The following is a 16,617-nucleotide window of genomic DNA, read 5'->3' on the forward strand; positions in this document are numbered from 1 at the left end:
GTTCAAGTAAACAGAATGAGTTACTAGAGCCATTGTATCCACTTAAATAGTAAGCGGTACGTGACTTGAATTAATAGATTTTAAGATCTTACAATTTCCTATTAAATTTTTGTTTTATTATTTTTTTTTACAATTTTATTTATTTTTTGAGAAAGAACTCTATTTTTTTATGTTCTAAACCCTTCTGCTTTTCACCATATCCCAAACAAAGTCACAAATGCATATAGAAATATCTCAGGTTGTAAAATTTATATATTTATTTTGAAAGTAAGAGAACGTATTTAAAAAAATAATTTTGTTTCTAAAGTTTTAAAATTAAAACAAGTCACGAACCGCTTACTATATAACGGGATAAAAAGGCTCTAGTAACTCATTCTGATTACTTACAGAACTGTGGAAACTTGAAGAAGTAACTTTTCAATGCAACTTTTCTGGTCAAAGCTTCTGTTATTCATTGTCTGGATGTGCCTGGCATTGGATTTAAGTTTGGCCAATATACCGCCCACAACTGAGAAACCTAGACCTACATATCCCCCAAGGGATGACGTCAAGATCCGAAGATTTTGTCCGCCCACACGCCAAGAAAGACGATATACGCCTGGTTGCATAGATCAGGATTAAAGATCTTTATTTATTTATTTTACTGAGAAATAAAAACTTCTTACATTTATTTCTTAAAAATATATATATGTAGTAATGTAGTAATATATGGGGAAAATAAAGTTGAAGATTAAACTAGTTACGAACTTAACTTAATTTAATCGTAAATATTTTCGTATATCCTCACCCAGAAAAAAATTCTTTCGAAACGTTCAAAAGTGAAGCCCAAACGGGGCAAAAAGTGCGTAAGCCCGTTTGTTGTCAGTTCATGAACGCTTGTTTATAAAATTTGTCCCAATTATTTGACATGCTTTGAACGAGTTGGGTCACTTTTAGAACATGTTTATAATATAATTATTATATAATTTTGTAAATATATATTTTTATATTATTTTATGATAATGAATTTAAGGAATTATTCCTTTGGGCAATGCAGGGGCTTTAAAACCTCTTATACACAGTAAGTAGTTCGTGACTTCTTTTAATTTTGGTTTTAATTTTAAACGTCGCTATTATAGAAAACTAATGAACCTGTTGTTTTACTATCTTGTTTCCATTTTGCATTTGCAATTAAATTAATTATAGTTCAGATATTGAAAGTATCTAAAACAATAAGTTAGTGAGATCTACTCTATTAAATTATACACAGATTAAACAAATATAAATAGTTTTTATTTATCAGTACTCAATTTTCCTTGGTACTACTAACATCTTTATTTAGCTTTCACGCAGCCTGGAATGTTTTCTACTAGTGGCTTACAAATTGGTGCGATTTTGACGTCATCCCCTTCTGGGGCTGGTGCATCAGCAGGTTTCCTATTAGGGGGCGGTACACTGGCCCGGCTTACATCTAATGACAGGCACATCCAGACAATGAAAAACAGAAGCCTTGACCAGGAAAGTTTCATTGTAAAGATGCTCTTGTATAGCTTCAACATATATCCAAGTAAACAGAATGAGTTACTTGAGCCTTTGCATTCCCTTTTATAGTGAGCGGTTCGTGACTTGTTTAATTTTAAAATTTAATTTTATTTCATTTTAAAATTAATTTTTTAGTAATGTTCTCTTGCGTTCAAAATACAAATTTAAAGTTAACAATTTGAAAGATTTGAATATGAATTTGCAATTAGTGTTTGTACGGTGGGCGAGGGGGCTTAGTTGTTTTCGGTATATTGGCCTGACTTAGATTTAATGCCAGGGTCATCGAGAAAACGAAAAGTAGAACCTTTGACCACGGGAGTTCCATCGTAAAGTTGCTTTCCTCGGGCTTCAACTGTTGTCCAAGCAAACACAATAAGTTACTAGAGCCATCTCATCCACTTAAATAGTAAGCGGTTCGTGACTTGTATTACTAGAATTTTAAAACCTTAAAATCTCTTATTAAAAATATATATATATTTTTTTTTACAATATTATTTTTTACAATATTTATTGTTTGGGAAAGGAAAAGTAAAATTAAAACTAGTCACGATGTGATACTTAAAAGTTCTTAATTAATTCCTTTTATTTATTCTTATGGGTACTGCAGGGTCTTTAAAACACTGCAAATACAAAAACTTTAGAAACTCAAAAAATATATATTTCATATGGGCCCTTTAAATGATTATCTTTAGAACAACTGAGGGGACTGTATACATATAAGCGGATTCGAAAACCTATACGTTTCCAATATTTCACGGTGACTTTATAATGGGAATTATGGGACTTTCTTTGTCCAAAATTATGTAGTTCAAACTTAAGTAGTGCATACGTACCGCCGAGACGCAAGAAATCTAATCACTGATGCTAACGTTAAACCCCGATATAGTAACCAATATGGTCGCAACTGCGTAAGATCCTGGTATAAAAGGACTAAGTAAAAATTTATAAATAAATCTTTCAGATTGTAAAAGAATATCCTATTGGCATGGGTTTTCTTGGGAATATATATTTGAAATGCAAGAAAGCGTTTGGTCACTAAAAAATGTATTATATGTAAAAATAAAGTTAAAGTTTAAACTAGTCACGAACCACTTAATCGTAATTTTTTTCGGAAATCCTAAAATAAATATTAGGGTCATCTTTAAATTTTTTAATCAGCTTATTTACACTTTCGAGGACGAAATGCTGATGCTGCATGGGCCTTAAAAACCCTTATATATACGGACACAAAGACTGCAATACCTCACTGCAATATTAACTAGCGTTTTCGCTTTGACTTCGATTGGTAAGACACTAAAGTCACGTCAGAATGGACATTTTGAGATTTCCCCGGAATAAACTGATGTTTTTGATCTTCTGGATGTGCCTGTCACTGGATTTAGGTTGGGCAAGTATACCGCCCACAACTAAGAAGCCTAGACCTACAAATCCCCCAAGGGATATGGTCACTATCCGAAAAATATGTCCGCCCACAGCCGCAGAAAGGATGTGGGTGCCAGGTTGCGTGTTTCAAAATAAATAAAGATCCTAAGGTACTATGTGTTTATTTTAAAAGCATTAGAACATCTTGAAAAAAGGAATTTTAAAATTAAATAAAACGAAATTTAAAAATTAAAACAAATCACGAACCGCTAACTATAAAGGGGGATGCGAAGGCTCCAGTAACTTATTCTGTTTGGACATCGGTTGAAACTACCCAAAAGCAACTGTGCAATGAAACTATCCTGGTCAAAGCTTCTGTTTTTCATTGTCTTGTTGTGCCTGTCCTTGGATATAAATCAGGCCAATATACCGCCCACAACTAAGAAATCTGAAACTTCCCCATCAAGGGACTTCGTCAAAGCTCAACCAATTTGCCCGCCCCAAGTAAATGATCGTCACTGCGTGAAAATTAACTAAAGATCTTAATTGGTCTATAGAAATAATAGTGTTGAGAAATAAAAATCATTTATACTTCTTTAATATGTGTAGCTCATTATCATGAAAGTACCTAAAATAATAATCACATAAGAAACAAATGTAAACCGCTTTATTTCTCAGTATAGCACTTAAATTATACATTTTGTCTGTACAAGTAGACATGACTCTTTCATGAGCTTCGTATCGATTTGTATTGACTATAATTATGTATGTTCAAAGTCAAAGTTCAATATGGCAGCTCACATGTCTTCGCTCGCGGCACGAGCCGACCAAAAAGGTGCCAAAAGTGGCTAAATTGCCGACGTCGCGACTTTTGCTGATGCTTTTTTTGCCCCTCGGGCGGCATCGATTTCATTGTTTAGCTGTTGTTGCGAAACAAATTATAGGGGGATATAATAAAAAACTAATTATTAAGTTAAACAATGATTAGACCAAGCGCTCGGCTCTTTTGTGGCCATTCTCATTCTGAGATCGCCTTTCGATTCTCGTGACCATTTGGCTTTTATTTTATGTCGATTCTGACTAATTTCAATAATTAATTTATGCTATCCATTAAAAATGTTAACGTTCTTCTTCGGCTTCAGCTTTCACTGTGCGCGTGTCCCATACCGCCGGTTTGTCTACGACTCGGGGAATCGATTGGAACCAGACCTATATCTATGGGGGGGAATCTGGCCGGATAAACATTAAACAAGTCGCCAAACACCTGCCAAACAACTCCAGAGAATTCTGTCGCTCTTTTGGACACAGACTAACTGTAGGTCAAGTGACTGATCGACGATAATTGCCAGAAAACATTAATTTCAGTCAAATGCAGAGGCGGAAACGAGACTGGGCTATTTTAAGACAATTTATTGAGGCGGTTATAAATCTTTCAAGTACCCTGAAAGGTGTTGCAATAAATATTTCTGGGCCTAGATCATCATTTATACCTCAAACAAAGGGTAACTCAACTTAATGGTTCACTCTGCTTACCATTTTGATATATATTTTTCAACAAGAGTATGCCAAAGTTTTCAATTGATATATTTGCCGTGCTTCGTTTGTTGTTTGTTATAGTTTTTTGCGTAAAATATTGAATATTCATAATGCCTCTCGGTGAATGTGCGGAAGCTTCAGCAAATAAAAAAAAATTCCACCAACTATTTACGAAGCATTGTGTCTAGAATCGTGATAAAATAAAAACACGGGAAAGCTAGAATAGCTTGAGAATCTTCTTGTAGGCAAGGTCAATTGAAAATGATATTACAGCTGAGCAACATTTGAATTCTTTGAGCTTTCAAGTGGCTCTAAAAATATATTTGCTAAGAAAGATGTCAAGAAATGAAACGAACCGCTAAAAATGTTTTATTTTCTGTTTATTCACACGCGCATATTCAAATGCTAAACGAATAACGAGGCGTGTCTTAAAATGTCTTGGTAACAAATGCGGCTGTTAAAAGATATTCACGAAAATAAGTTCGGGTGGGCATCTTTTGTGGTCCTTATCAGGTGGTTGGAATCGCATGTAAACACACAAGACCACGAAATCTGTATTTATGCCTACGAAATCTGTATTTCTTTAGCTTTCAGCGGGGTTAACCCCGGTCGTACAACAGGTCGTATGCTTAATATGTATGAACGATTAGAGCAAAACAAAACGAATGTCGGCGAGAGGCACGTGAAATCTACTGGATCTTCTGGCTATCACAGGCGGCAGGCACAGGGTCATAAATTAAAAGAATCTTCGATTACCGGCATTTAGCGGCTCATGGCTTTTGATTCACTTGGTGCTTGGTGCGATATCTGGTTCCTGTATGCAAATTGGGCAAAAGTAGTCGCCTTGACTACGTTCACACACAAGACACGATGATGGAAAGATCACAAACATATTTAACAGGGGGATATTAATTTTATATTTGGCATTAACATTAACATAAATAAGAGTCCGATAATATAAATGTTATCACGCACTGATAGAAAAATGTAAAAGTAAAATAAAAATTCTGCATATTAAATGCAAAAATTTAATACGAAAACTTTATATTCAATTTAAATTGCATGAATTAATTTGAAAATGTTTTCCATATTAGCTTTATTAACTTTAAATATTTTCTATCCAAGTTTAAAATATTTAAAATAAATATAATTGTTAAATTTATTATTTTCATATTTAAAACTAATAAAATCCGCACTGGGTGAAAATCAAAACGAAATATATTTAAATTGAACTTAAAATCGTTGGATTCTCTACGTTTTTTATCAGTGCGGGGCAGAAATCTGCACGATATCAAAATCGATTGTTGCCCCGCCCTTGTCACTGATTTACGGATCCCAAAGTCTTATAACTTATAACCGTAGTTAGAACGATGCTTTTCAGACGCAAATGACACATTTTGCAAGTCAAATCGCTGACTCAATAGACAATGGCCGCAAATGGCATAAGCAGCCAATAATAATGAATGTTTTCGCGGCAGATCAAATTTATGAATGTGAAACCCAAGATGCCAGCGGTCCGAAAAGCATTATTAATTACATTTTAAATTTTCTAATAACCGTAAAAACACACAATAAATTGTTTTCGATTTTTTCGGTGTTTTTATTATTTGTTTTGGGTAGATTATGTATGAAAAATGCTGCAAATACGTTGTATGCTTCATACATATTAAGCTTCACCGTTGACAAATGTTCCATCAATCAATGCAAGTGAAAGGCAACCGAAATGATGTCACATGTGTGTGATCCATGATCAGAACCATTTTAAAGTGGACCTAAAGGTAGTTATAAAGTTATACTCATCATGGTAACATCTTTACAATATCTTAGCCGAAAATAGCCAAACCATTTCCTGTGTTTGTGCCACTTAATCTTTTTGGTAAGGCCTTGATATCGAACAAATCATTTTTATTGGCACTGCATCTTTGGCTCAAGTGGCTTCATTCACTTGACGGTGGCAGGTGAATGTATTTCCCCACACACACTCGCATGAGAAACGGAAATGATGTGTGTATGCCCAAAAGCCGTTAAATTTGCTTATTGTTGCCACTAAGGTCAAGTGAAGATACAAACAATCAAGCCAGCAGACAATCCAATGAATGGAAGAGAGGGCTACCAGGTCGGCGACCAGATGGGCAAACCATCTACAAATTGACATGATAAAGTCAAGTTTTTAGTGTATTAAAACCAGAAAAATGAAATATAATCAGTAGTAGGTATTTGCTTGGCTTATTATTTTTGATGACTAATCTTTCGCCTGGATAAGTTTTGCATACTGGAATAGAGCCACTTCGGTATAAAAATATTATTTTAACACAAAATTATGCAAATTATTTCACGAGGGAGACTAAACGAAGACTTAGGCAACAAACTTCAATTAAGGCACGCGCTGCGAGTAGACAAATGGTGTTAAAATCAGAGTACATGCACTAATAAAAATAGGTTTTACATAGATTTATATTTAATTTAATTTTAAAGAGAAAACCAAAGGCTGATGAACTTATCAGAGTATTTCCTAAGAATAAAATATTGTATAAATTAAAAATAAAATATTGTATATATTTTAAAAGAAAAAATTAACAAACATTTGTAGCTTAAAATTAATTTGTGTAAGGGAAAATATTAATAATAATATTTGTTTATTATGTAAATGTTTCAATGACAATGTTTCTTGTTAGTTCCTATTAATGTATTTTTATTTTACCGTCTTTAAGTTTTTTTTTATTTTTCTAAAGTAAAAAAATGTAGTCTATTTTGTATGTTGAAACAAAAGACTTAGAAAACGAACTTGAACTTTCGTACACTTAAAAACCAATAAAATTGAGAATTTCCACAAGAATTAATCCTAAATATCTAGACCTAATCATGATTTTATTGGTTTATAATTACTTTTTTTAGCAATGTAGATTTCTACTCTTTAAGTGCCATGGTTCTTGTTTGTGCGTCATGGCTCGTGACGACACCCCAGAGTGATTGTCCAAAGGGTCCGCGCTGAGCTCGTCAAAGCCCATCGGCATTTCCATCAGCAACCTCTTCTAGTCGCCGGATTCTTCTCAATTCGTTTCATTTAATTTAAATTTTGATTTGAATTGCCACTGCTGCGGCGTTGTTGTTATTGTTGCCGCTTCTGCTACTAATATTTTGTTTTTGCCTTATTTATATCGCGGTGTGCGGTTTGTGTCTCATCGGGTTTTGGCTGTTGGCTTTGCATTTGGATTTTTGGCGGTCGCCGTCGCTCTGCTTAGACTCTCTTAGACCCACGTACCGAACTGAACCGAACCGGACGGACCGAACCGGCGATATAGTATAAATTTCATACCCACTGACCAGCTCATCATCATTTGTGCTTTGAACTTCTTAAGTGTAAATTGCTCGATCGCTTCTGCCTCGAGAAAATTTCGTGAAACCCCCAAAATAAATTAAAATGGTATGTGATCCTGCCAAAAAGGATAATGAATCCTAGTGATCTGATCTATAGTTTCAAGCAGGATATGAACTGAAAAAGACACGCAAAAGTGAATAGTGAACTATTTAAATCAGAAACCAAAAATAACTCTCTGCATATAAGTGCTCCCCAACCCAAAACTCAAGTGTTCTAAACGACTTCATCAACGTGCTGTCCCGTTTTGAGTGGTCCTCGGGACTTGTTTCACTTCACACCCGTGCCGGAGCCACGCACATAATTATGCTCTAGAACAATCTAAAAATAAACATTTTTAGAATACTTGAAATTCTTTCAAATCAATCCTTGTGCTATGAAGTAGTTCGTACCTTATTTAGGCTGGTTAAAATGGGATATCACTCAAAGAAACTAAGAAAGACAGGTTAAAAATCCAAGTTCATCTGGGTTCAAAAAATTTCCTTTAATGCTATTTATGGGATTTTATGTTAAATTTTAATATTTTTTAATTTTTTAATATTTGTTTATACTTATTCATAAACAAACTAGATATTTGTTTCTAACGATTTGGTTTTATTAGCACACATTTTAATTATTTTCTTAATGGCACGAAGCTGCCAAAGCACTGTAAATAATTTTGGTTTAACAATTATTAAAGTCTTGGAGGTATTTAAAAGACTTTAAGAGTTCATAGGCAGGTCAGGGCTTTTTAATATATTACTAAATAGCGCAGTAAGGATATGTAAAACACTTGTGGCGCTAGGATAATGAAACCATAAAATTAAATTATTATATTTATATTAAATATTAATTTTAAATATTATTCTCGTTTTTCTTTAAGAAATTCTTTATCCTCTTGGCCTTGGCCCTTGTGGGCATTGCTGCTGGAGCTCAGCTGCCCGACTCCGCCACCCAGGGACCCAATCCCCAGGACATTGCCACTCCCGAACCGGAGTACATTGACATCGATGAGCCTTTGCCGGCGGCTGCTGCTCCTGCTCCTCGTCCTGTGGCCGCTGCCCCTCGTCCCGTCTTCGCTGCTCCCGCTCCTCTGGCTCGTCCTGTTGCCCGTCCCGTTGCCGTGGCCCAGTCCTTCATCCAGCAGCCCGTCCAGCAGCAGCAGATCGTCCAGAGGGCCCAGTATGTGGCGCCAGTGGCTCAACAGCAGGTGGTGCAGGTGCAACAGCCTCAGCAGTTGGTGGGTCACACCTACAGCAGCAGGGCCGGCTACCAGTACCGCCGACCAGTCTATGTAAGACGTTTCTACCGCCTGCGCCGCTACTAAGGGGATGCAGCTAGCTCTTAAATTTAAAAAATATTTAATACATGCTCTCGACCATCCTAGTAATTCCTCCTATATATTTTGTCGTTTCTCTTCCTTCTCCCACCCAACACACACTCCGCAAAACGAACTCTCTACGCACCAATCTTCAATCCTCAAAAATCCAAATCCAAAAACCGTATCAAACATTAACACATTGTCACGCACTACCGACTACCCACTATCAAAAACTATCCAACTATCAAAACTATCGAACTATTTAAACTACTATCCTAAATCCTAGAACGAAACCATCAAAGAAACGACCAACAAGAACAAGCCAAGATCAAAAGCATAAAGAGCGAAGTACAAAGAGACAAATGATGTTCTAAAGACAAAGATCGAAAAACGAAGTATTCAGTTATTGTTGTTGAAAATGCCAAGTAAAGTACGAATAAATAAACGTAAATTATTTGTAAAAATGATAAACATATTTTCGACTATTTCATTCATCTGCCGAAGGCCAATCGAAAAAAGGGGGAAGAGTATCAGGTTTTAATTATATTATTCACAGCTCATCAAGGCACAATAAAGTGTGTCGAAAAATTGTATTCGTTCTCGATTTGATGAGTGCCCCCCGTAGTCGTGGGTTACTCATTAATCATGGAATGCCATGAGGAAAATGTTTGTGCCATCTGATATGGACATTTGCATACGGAAGCTGCGTAGTTGCGTACTTATTATTTTAACAAGTGGCTGGGAAAAATAATTTCTGTGTTGCGTGGTGTCGGCACTCATTAACACAACAACTGGGGATTTTCGGCCAATTAGGTAGAATTATTTATGCAGCTTCTTGCATGATGCTTTTGACGGCTCGTAAACCGAAACTAGTCACAGCGACTAAACAAATAGAAATACATAAATCTACTGGATTACTTTCAAAATACATTAATTTGAACCGGTTTAAGCTTCTGCTAAACCTGCTAAGTAGTCCCAAAACCTGGCCACATAGTCAAAAGTCAAAAAATCAGAAGTGTAAACAATCCATGTTTTAAAAGCCATAGTTTGTAGTCCGGGTGGTCAGTTCAAATCCGAGAGACAATATGCTATTGATTGATGGATTGATTGTCAATTTGATATTGCCTTGCTACTCAGCTTCTATTCAGGGGCATTAACAGTCGCTTTTGTCAGTGAACTATGACAAACTGGGTCTCGATCTACCCAATACACTCCAATCCAATCGAATCCACTGTGTTCCACTCCTTTGTGTGCCAGCGATGACAGGCGGGGAATTCATCATTGGAGGTGCTTCCGTCTTGGCTGGGATTTCTATCCATTCCCTGGGGTCAAGTGGCAGTTATAAAGCGTTATTGATTGATATTGGGTTATTTATTACATGGTCTTACACACCTAAAAATTACTTTCTATTGTTGCATTTCAATTAAAATTATAATTTAAGTGAAAACCCAATTCCGGGAATCATTCAAATAAAGCATTTACACTTATTTCCTGGATAACCTTTGTTATGTATTATAATTTTTAATGTCTAAAATAATAACTATAACTTTCATTTGCGATTTTAAAGGATTTTGTTGTTTATAGTATTAGTTATCAAAACTGTTATACTCCATTGTCTACATTGTATTGCTTAAATTGTGGAGCCTTTATAAAAAAAATCTACTCTTAGGCTGATTTTTAAAAGTTGAGCCAAAAGTTAGGCTACAAAAGTATTTTAGACAATTAACAAAAATCACCCATTTATATTTTTGCTAAGAGAAGAGAAGACAATATGTCCCAAACCCAAGAGATTCTGCTTAAGATAATATTTAAATACAAAAAAAAGGTAAACAAAAGTTTTTAAATATTAATATTAATTGTATAATAAATATATTTTATAAAAAAAAAATTAGACAGTTACAATAAATTAATATATTTATACAACGTACCTGCATACATATTTCTAAAATGAAATATAAATTAAGTTTATTAATGTTTGCTTGATCTGGTTATCGTGTAGGTAAAGTTTAATAACCGCTTCAAATTGCATTTCATAAATCTTATTTTTACAAATTTTATAAATGTTAATACCCATGAATTGAATCATCGTTGGATATAAGTTTTTGGATGTTAGCCACCAAATGATTTATATTAATCATACGCAAAGTATGCGCATACCCGATGCAAACCAGAATTATCAATTACTATGTTTATACGATAGCAATCGCGATTTCTTGAAAGCGCGAAATAGAAATAGCCGCTGTTTATACGACAGACGAGAATTCATGCTTTTATTCACTCTCAGCTGATAGGAATGCCGGACCGGTAAAAATATCTAATTTTTAATACCACTGATTAGAGAAATAGCCTATAAAGGGCCATCAATTTCTAGCGATCTGGCAACGTCGCTCATTTTTTACAGAGTTACCAGATTGCATATCACCATTTCACGCTTTTGGGCTGAAATCATAGTCAACTTTCGTGTGTTGCCGAATTCACGAAATGGCGTTTATACAAGCACGAATCGGCCGAAAGCGTGAAATGATAGCGTGAATTCGGCATCGTATAAACACAGTAAATTACTATGTTTATACGATAGCAATCGCGATTTCTTGAAAGCGCGAAATAGAAATAGCCGCTGTTTATACGACAGACGAGAATTCATGCTTTTATTCACTCTCAGCTGATAGGAATGCCGGACCGGTAAAAATATCTAATTTTTAATACCACTGATTAGAGAAATAGCCTATAAAGGGCCATCAATTTCTAGCGATCTGGCAACGTCGCTCATTTTTTACAGAGTTACCAGATTGCATATCACCATTTCACGCTTTTGGGCTGAAATCATAGTCAACTTTCGTGTGTTGCCGAATTCACGAAATGGCGTTTATACAAGCACGAATCGGCCGAAAGCGTGAAATGATAGCGTGAATTCGGCATCGTATAAACACAGTAAATTACTATGTTTATACGATAGCAATCGCGATTTCTTGAAAGCGCGAAATAGAAATAGCCGCTGTTTATACGACAGACGAGAATTCATGCTTTTATTCACTCTCAGCTGATAGGAATGCCGGACCGGTAAAAATATCTAATTTTTAATACCACTGATTAGAGAAATAGCCTATAAAGGGCCATCAATTTCTAGCGATCTGGCAACGTCGCTCATTTTTTACAGAGTTACCAGATTGCATATCACCATTTCACGCTTTTGGGCTGAAATCATAGTCAACTTTCGTGTGTTGCCGAATTCACGAAATGGCGTTTATACAAGCACGAATCGGCCGAAAGCGTGAAATGATAGCGTGAATTCGGCATCGTATAAACACAGTAAATTACTATGTTTATACGATAGCAATCGCGATTTCTTGAAAGCGCGAAATAGAAATAGCCGCTGTTTATACGACAGACGAGAATTCATGCTTTTATTCACTCTCAGCTGATAGGAATGCCGGACCGGTAAAAATATCTAATTTTTAATACCACTGATTAGAGAAATAGCCTATAAAGGGCCATCAATTTCTAGCGATCTGGCAACGTCGCTCATTTTTTACAGAGTTACCAGATTGCATATCACCATTTCACGCTTTTGGGCTGAAATCATATACTGTGTTTATACGATGCCGAATTCACGCTATCATTTCACGCTTTTTGCCGATTCGTGCTTGTATAAACGCCATTTCGTGAATTCGGCAACACACGAAAGTTGACTATGATTTCAGCCCAAAAGCGTGATTTGGTGATATGCCATCTGGTAACTCTGTAAAAAATGATTGACGTTGCCAGATCGCTAGAAATTGAAGGCCTTTTATAGGCCATTTCTCTAATCAGTGGTATTAAAAATTAGATATTTTTACCGGTCTGGCATCCCTATCAGCTGAGAGTGAATAAAAGCATGAATTCTCGGCTGTCGTATAAACAGGGGCTATTTCTATATCGCGCTTTCAAGAAATCGTGATTGCCATCGTATAAACATAGTAATAGTCAACTTTCGTGTGTTGCCGAATTCACGAAATGGCGTTTATACAAGCACGAATCGGCCGAAAGCGTGAAATGATAGCGTGAATTCGGCATCGTATAAACACAGTAAATATAGTTATGATCTACGTCTAGAATGATACGATATAAGCCGACATCCAATTAGCATTTCGTCTATAATGCATCAGCAAACCGATCGTGCCAAAAAATAAGGAAACAAATGCTTGGTTTCATTAGTGGCGAATAAGAAACAGGCTAGACGACTGCCTGCTTGAAAACAGGGGTCATCAGTTTTGCTTTCTAAAATCAATGATGAGATCGAAATAATTTATGGGCCGTGTTTGTTTTAAACGGCGCTACTAAGAGCAACAACCGTTGATAAAGAACTCTTAAGTAAATCATTGTTAGGCATTCGTTCCGAAGATAAACGTAATAATCTAATTAATTTGCATTTGCTGACAGAAAGAAGAGGGGAATGAAGTTCCCAGTTCCCAGCCATTAGATCATGCAGTTCATTTGCATAAAAGCAATTCATTTTGTCAACAAACATTCTTCTCCGTTGATGGTAGACCCCCAAAAAACCAAATATATTCAACTTCCTGATCGCATTAATATCACTTTCACAGCATCGTGGGCGGATTTAACGAAACTACGGGGTTCTCTTGCTATTCGGAGGCGTATCTTCACACCTCTTAAACAATGCCAGCGATTGTCTGGAGCAATTAAGGTGCCATATCATAAATTATAAGAGTGTCGTTTATTGAAGCTCAGCCACAATTCGCCCCATAAAATTAGAGCTTATGACCGGCTTATGGCTGCTAAGTTCAATTACTCAAAGTTTTGGGTTTGTTTGGTGTTGGTTTGATGTCAATAAATCAAGCCGGAATTGGCCATAGAGCATTACTCAGTCTCGGTTACCAAAATAACCAAAATAACCACAGCTGGATTGCCCATGAATGAAACTGTTCTGCCTCGTTCAATATATATTTTTAGCACTCCAGGGGCAATTATGCTGTCTCTCAGGGGCACTTGAGCCGAGTTCGTGGTCTTTGGGATAGGATTTCCCAACTTCAAGTTCAAGATCAGAACAGGATATACACTAGAAAAATTTTAGAGTAAAAAAATATAGTACCTACATACTAAAACTAAAAACATTGTTAGTCATATTTACTTTAAATATTTTATGCCTGTAAATCTTTCAAATTACTATAAAAATATTTAAATTGAATATGAAGTCATTGGATTTACTACATCTTTTTTATCAGTGTACAATAAACACATGGGAATTTACGTTTTGGCAGTGCTAAGCTTTATTTCGTTTTTAGTGCAGGCTGAGCTGAGGGTAAACAATAAATAACTAGAGGTAAAAAATACACGTGACACTCAAAGACAACAATTAAAAAATGGCTGAGGATGATGGCTATTTTAGTAGTTGAATGGCTCTGCTGGGGGATCATAGTGGTAACCCTCATCCTGGGGCGGCAGATAGGTGTTGACGGGTTCCTCCAGAGGGGCGGCATACGAGGGGATGGGGATCTTGAAGGTGGGAGCCACAACGGGAGCCACATAGCGGGGCTGCTCCACCACGGGTGCGGGTGGGAGGTAGGCGGGCTTAGGTGGGTTGACCTTGACAACTGGAGGAGGCAGATAGGCGGGCTTGGGTGGGTTGACCTTCACCACTGGAGGAGGAGGAGGCAAGTAAGCAGGCTTCGGTGGGTTGACCTTCACAACTGGTGGTGGAGGAGGCAAGTAAGCAGGCTTCGGTGTGTTGACCTTCAACACCGGTGGTGGAGGAGGCAGGTAAGCAGGCTGGGGAGTCCTGACAATTGGAACCACAGTCTTCACGGTCACAGGAGGAAGATAAACCGGAGGTGGCAGGGTAACAGGAGCTACACGAACGGTCACAGGTGCCGGGGGAAGATACTCAGGAGCCGGAGTGGGCAGCTCGAAGGGGATGCTCGGCGGGTCATAGTTGTAGCCAGGATGATCGTGGTGGTGGTGATCATGGTGGTCATGACCGAACAAATGCGAGACATCGGCGGCTACCAGAGCCAGACTGCAAACAGCCAGGATAAGGAGTTTCTGAAATATAAAATATACAGATATTAGAAATATTCCTGATTATCCCCGAGGATAAGAGAACAAACCATTTTTTCTGCTGGTGGAACGTTCTTGCTGCGACGACGGCCTCTAGCTAAGTGATACAGTTTCCGGCAAGTGCTTCTTTATTTATACAGTTAGAGAACCTGAACCTGAAACTGAAACTGAACGACAGTGGTCGCTATAAAGCGATCTCGTCACGTTATTACCTTTTGGCCAACAACGCCGACGCCGCGAGAGACGATCTGGCTGCGAATCTGACTATATATCTATATGGCCAGACGTTTAGGGGTCTCGCCCCTTTGACAGCCGGTATTCGATATTCATTCAATTTCATATTAAATCTCTTAATTCGAAGTCATCTCGTTGCGTTGGCTTTTGTTTTTTGGCCCGGACAGAGAGCTCTGTTTATGGCTGGCAGCCATAAACGTGTTGGATTTTACGATCGCCGCTGCGTTTGCCAAGTATTTAAAATAGTTTTTGGTTAGGCAATGATTGGGATTAATAGTTGAACGTACTGCTGGAGTTAGTAAGCATTTAAGAGAGTGAAATGTTCAATATGGTATAAATCCTGTTTGAAAATAATGACTAATCTTATACAGATTTCTGGATTTTATATGATATCCTTTTTAAGTATTTTAGTTCTTAAGAATGCTTGCAGAATTATTGAACTTTTATAGACTGACATCCCACACTGCAGTGTGCTTTATCAATGCTAAGGGTAATCCCATTAATTTTTATTCAATGAAAATATGTTTGCTTTTAACTTCTTCTGTAAAATTTTAAGATTACTTTTATTTACTTATTTAAGAGCACTTAATAAATTAGAAAATAATTAAAATGTTTAATACGACAATCTAAAAAACTTTTTGATAGAGCATTTGCAATTCGCCAAGGGCCTTATTAATTAATTTAGTCCACTCTTTTGAAGGTGCCTTTGGAAGACTTGCCCCATCTCTTTCATCTGGGCAACATTGAAAGAGGTCAACTGTCGCTCCATTGCCGTTGGCTGCAATGGACGATTAGCGATTTTGTCTCGGCTCGAATCTTTCTGTAACAAAACCCTGCAGACGCCGATCAATTCCTAAATATATCTTCAGCCAAAAACTAACATCATTTTTCATCCGAAAAGACAGTAATTATAGACACTGCAGGTGATGATCAGGCTAAACTAAAGCTAAGCCAAAAACCGAAGCTGTTTGGCTACTTCGGTTGATTGGCCGCAATTAGATTTGGGGGTCAGATGGAAATCCGAATCCACATGGATCCCTCGGGGGCAGGGTGACAGCAATTTGGGTTCGATTTCAATTTCGTTTGACCTTGAGAGAGGATGGGGAAAGATATCGAATTGGAGTGGTGCTTTGAGCTTGAAAAATACCGATACGTTTGTAATATCGTAACAATAATAACGATGTTTTAAAGGTAAAACATGTTTCCGATAAAAATCGATACACGGAAATATCGA

General features: G+C 36.8%; 2 protein-coding genes across 2 annotated transcripts; one reads left to right on the forward strand and one right to left on the reverse strand.

The window, feature by feature from the left end:
- Window positions 1-7,700: 7,700 nt before the first annotated feature.
- LOC108068883 (uncharacterized) lies at window positions 7,701-9,566 on the forward strand. The gene is made up of 3 exons (XM_017158714.3): window positions 7,701-7,843; window positions 8,658-9,068; window positions 9,382-9,566. The coding sequence occupies exons 1-3, from the start codon at window positions 7,841-7,843 to the stop codon at window positions 9,433-9,435; spliced, it is 468 nt and encodes a 155-aa protein (XP_017014203.1). The 5' UTR covers window positions 7,701-7,840; the 3' UTR covers window positions 9,436-9,566.
- A 4,772-nt stretch (window positions 9,567-14,338) lies between these two features.
- LOC108068865 (uncharacterized) lies at window positions 14,339-15,271 on the reverse strand. The gene is made up of 2 exons (XM_044394355.1): window positions 15,200-15,271; window positions 14,339-15,134 (listed from the first exon to the last, which is right to left on the reverse strand). The coding sequence occupies exons 1-2, from the start codon at window positions 15,200-15,202 to the stop codon at window positions 14,478-14,480; spliced, it is 660 nt and encodes a 219-aa protein (XP_044250290.1). The 5' UTR covers window positions 15,203-15,271; the 3' UTR covers window positions 14,339-14,477.
- Between the last annotated feature and the right edge of the window lie 1,346 nt (window positions 15,272-16,617).

Source organism: Drosophila takahashii, chromosome 3L (genome assembly GCF_030179915.1).
Source record: "Drosophila takahashii strain IR98-3 E-12201 chromosome 3L, DtakHiC1v2, whole genome shotgun sequence".
NCBI lineage: Eukaryota > Metazoa > Arthropoda > Insecta > Diptera > Drosophilidae > Drosophila > Drosophila takahashii.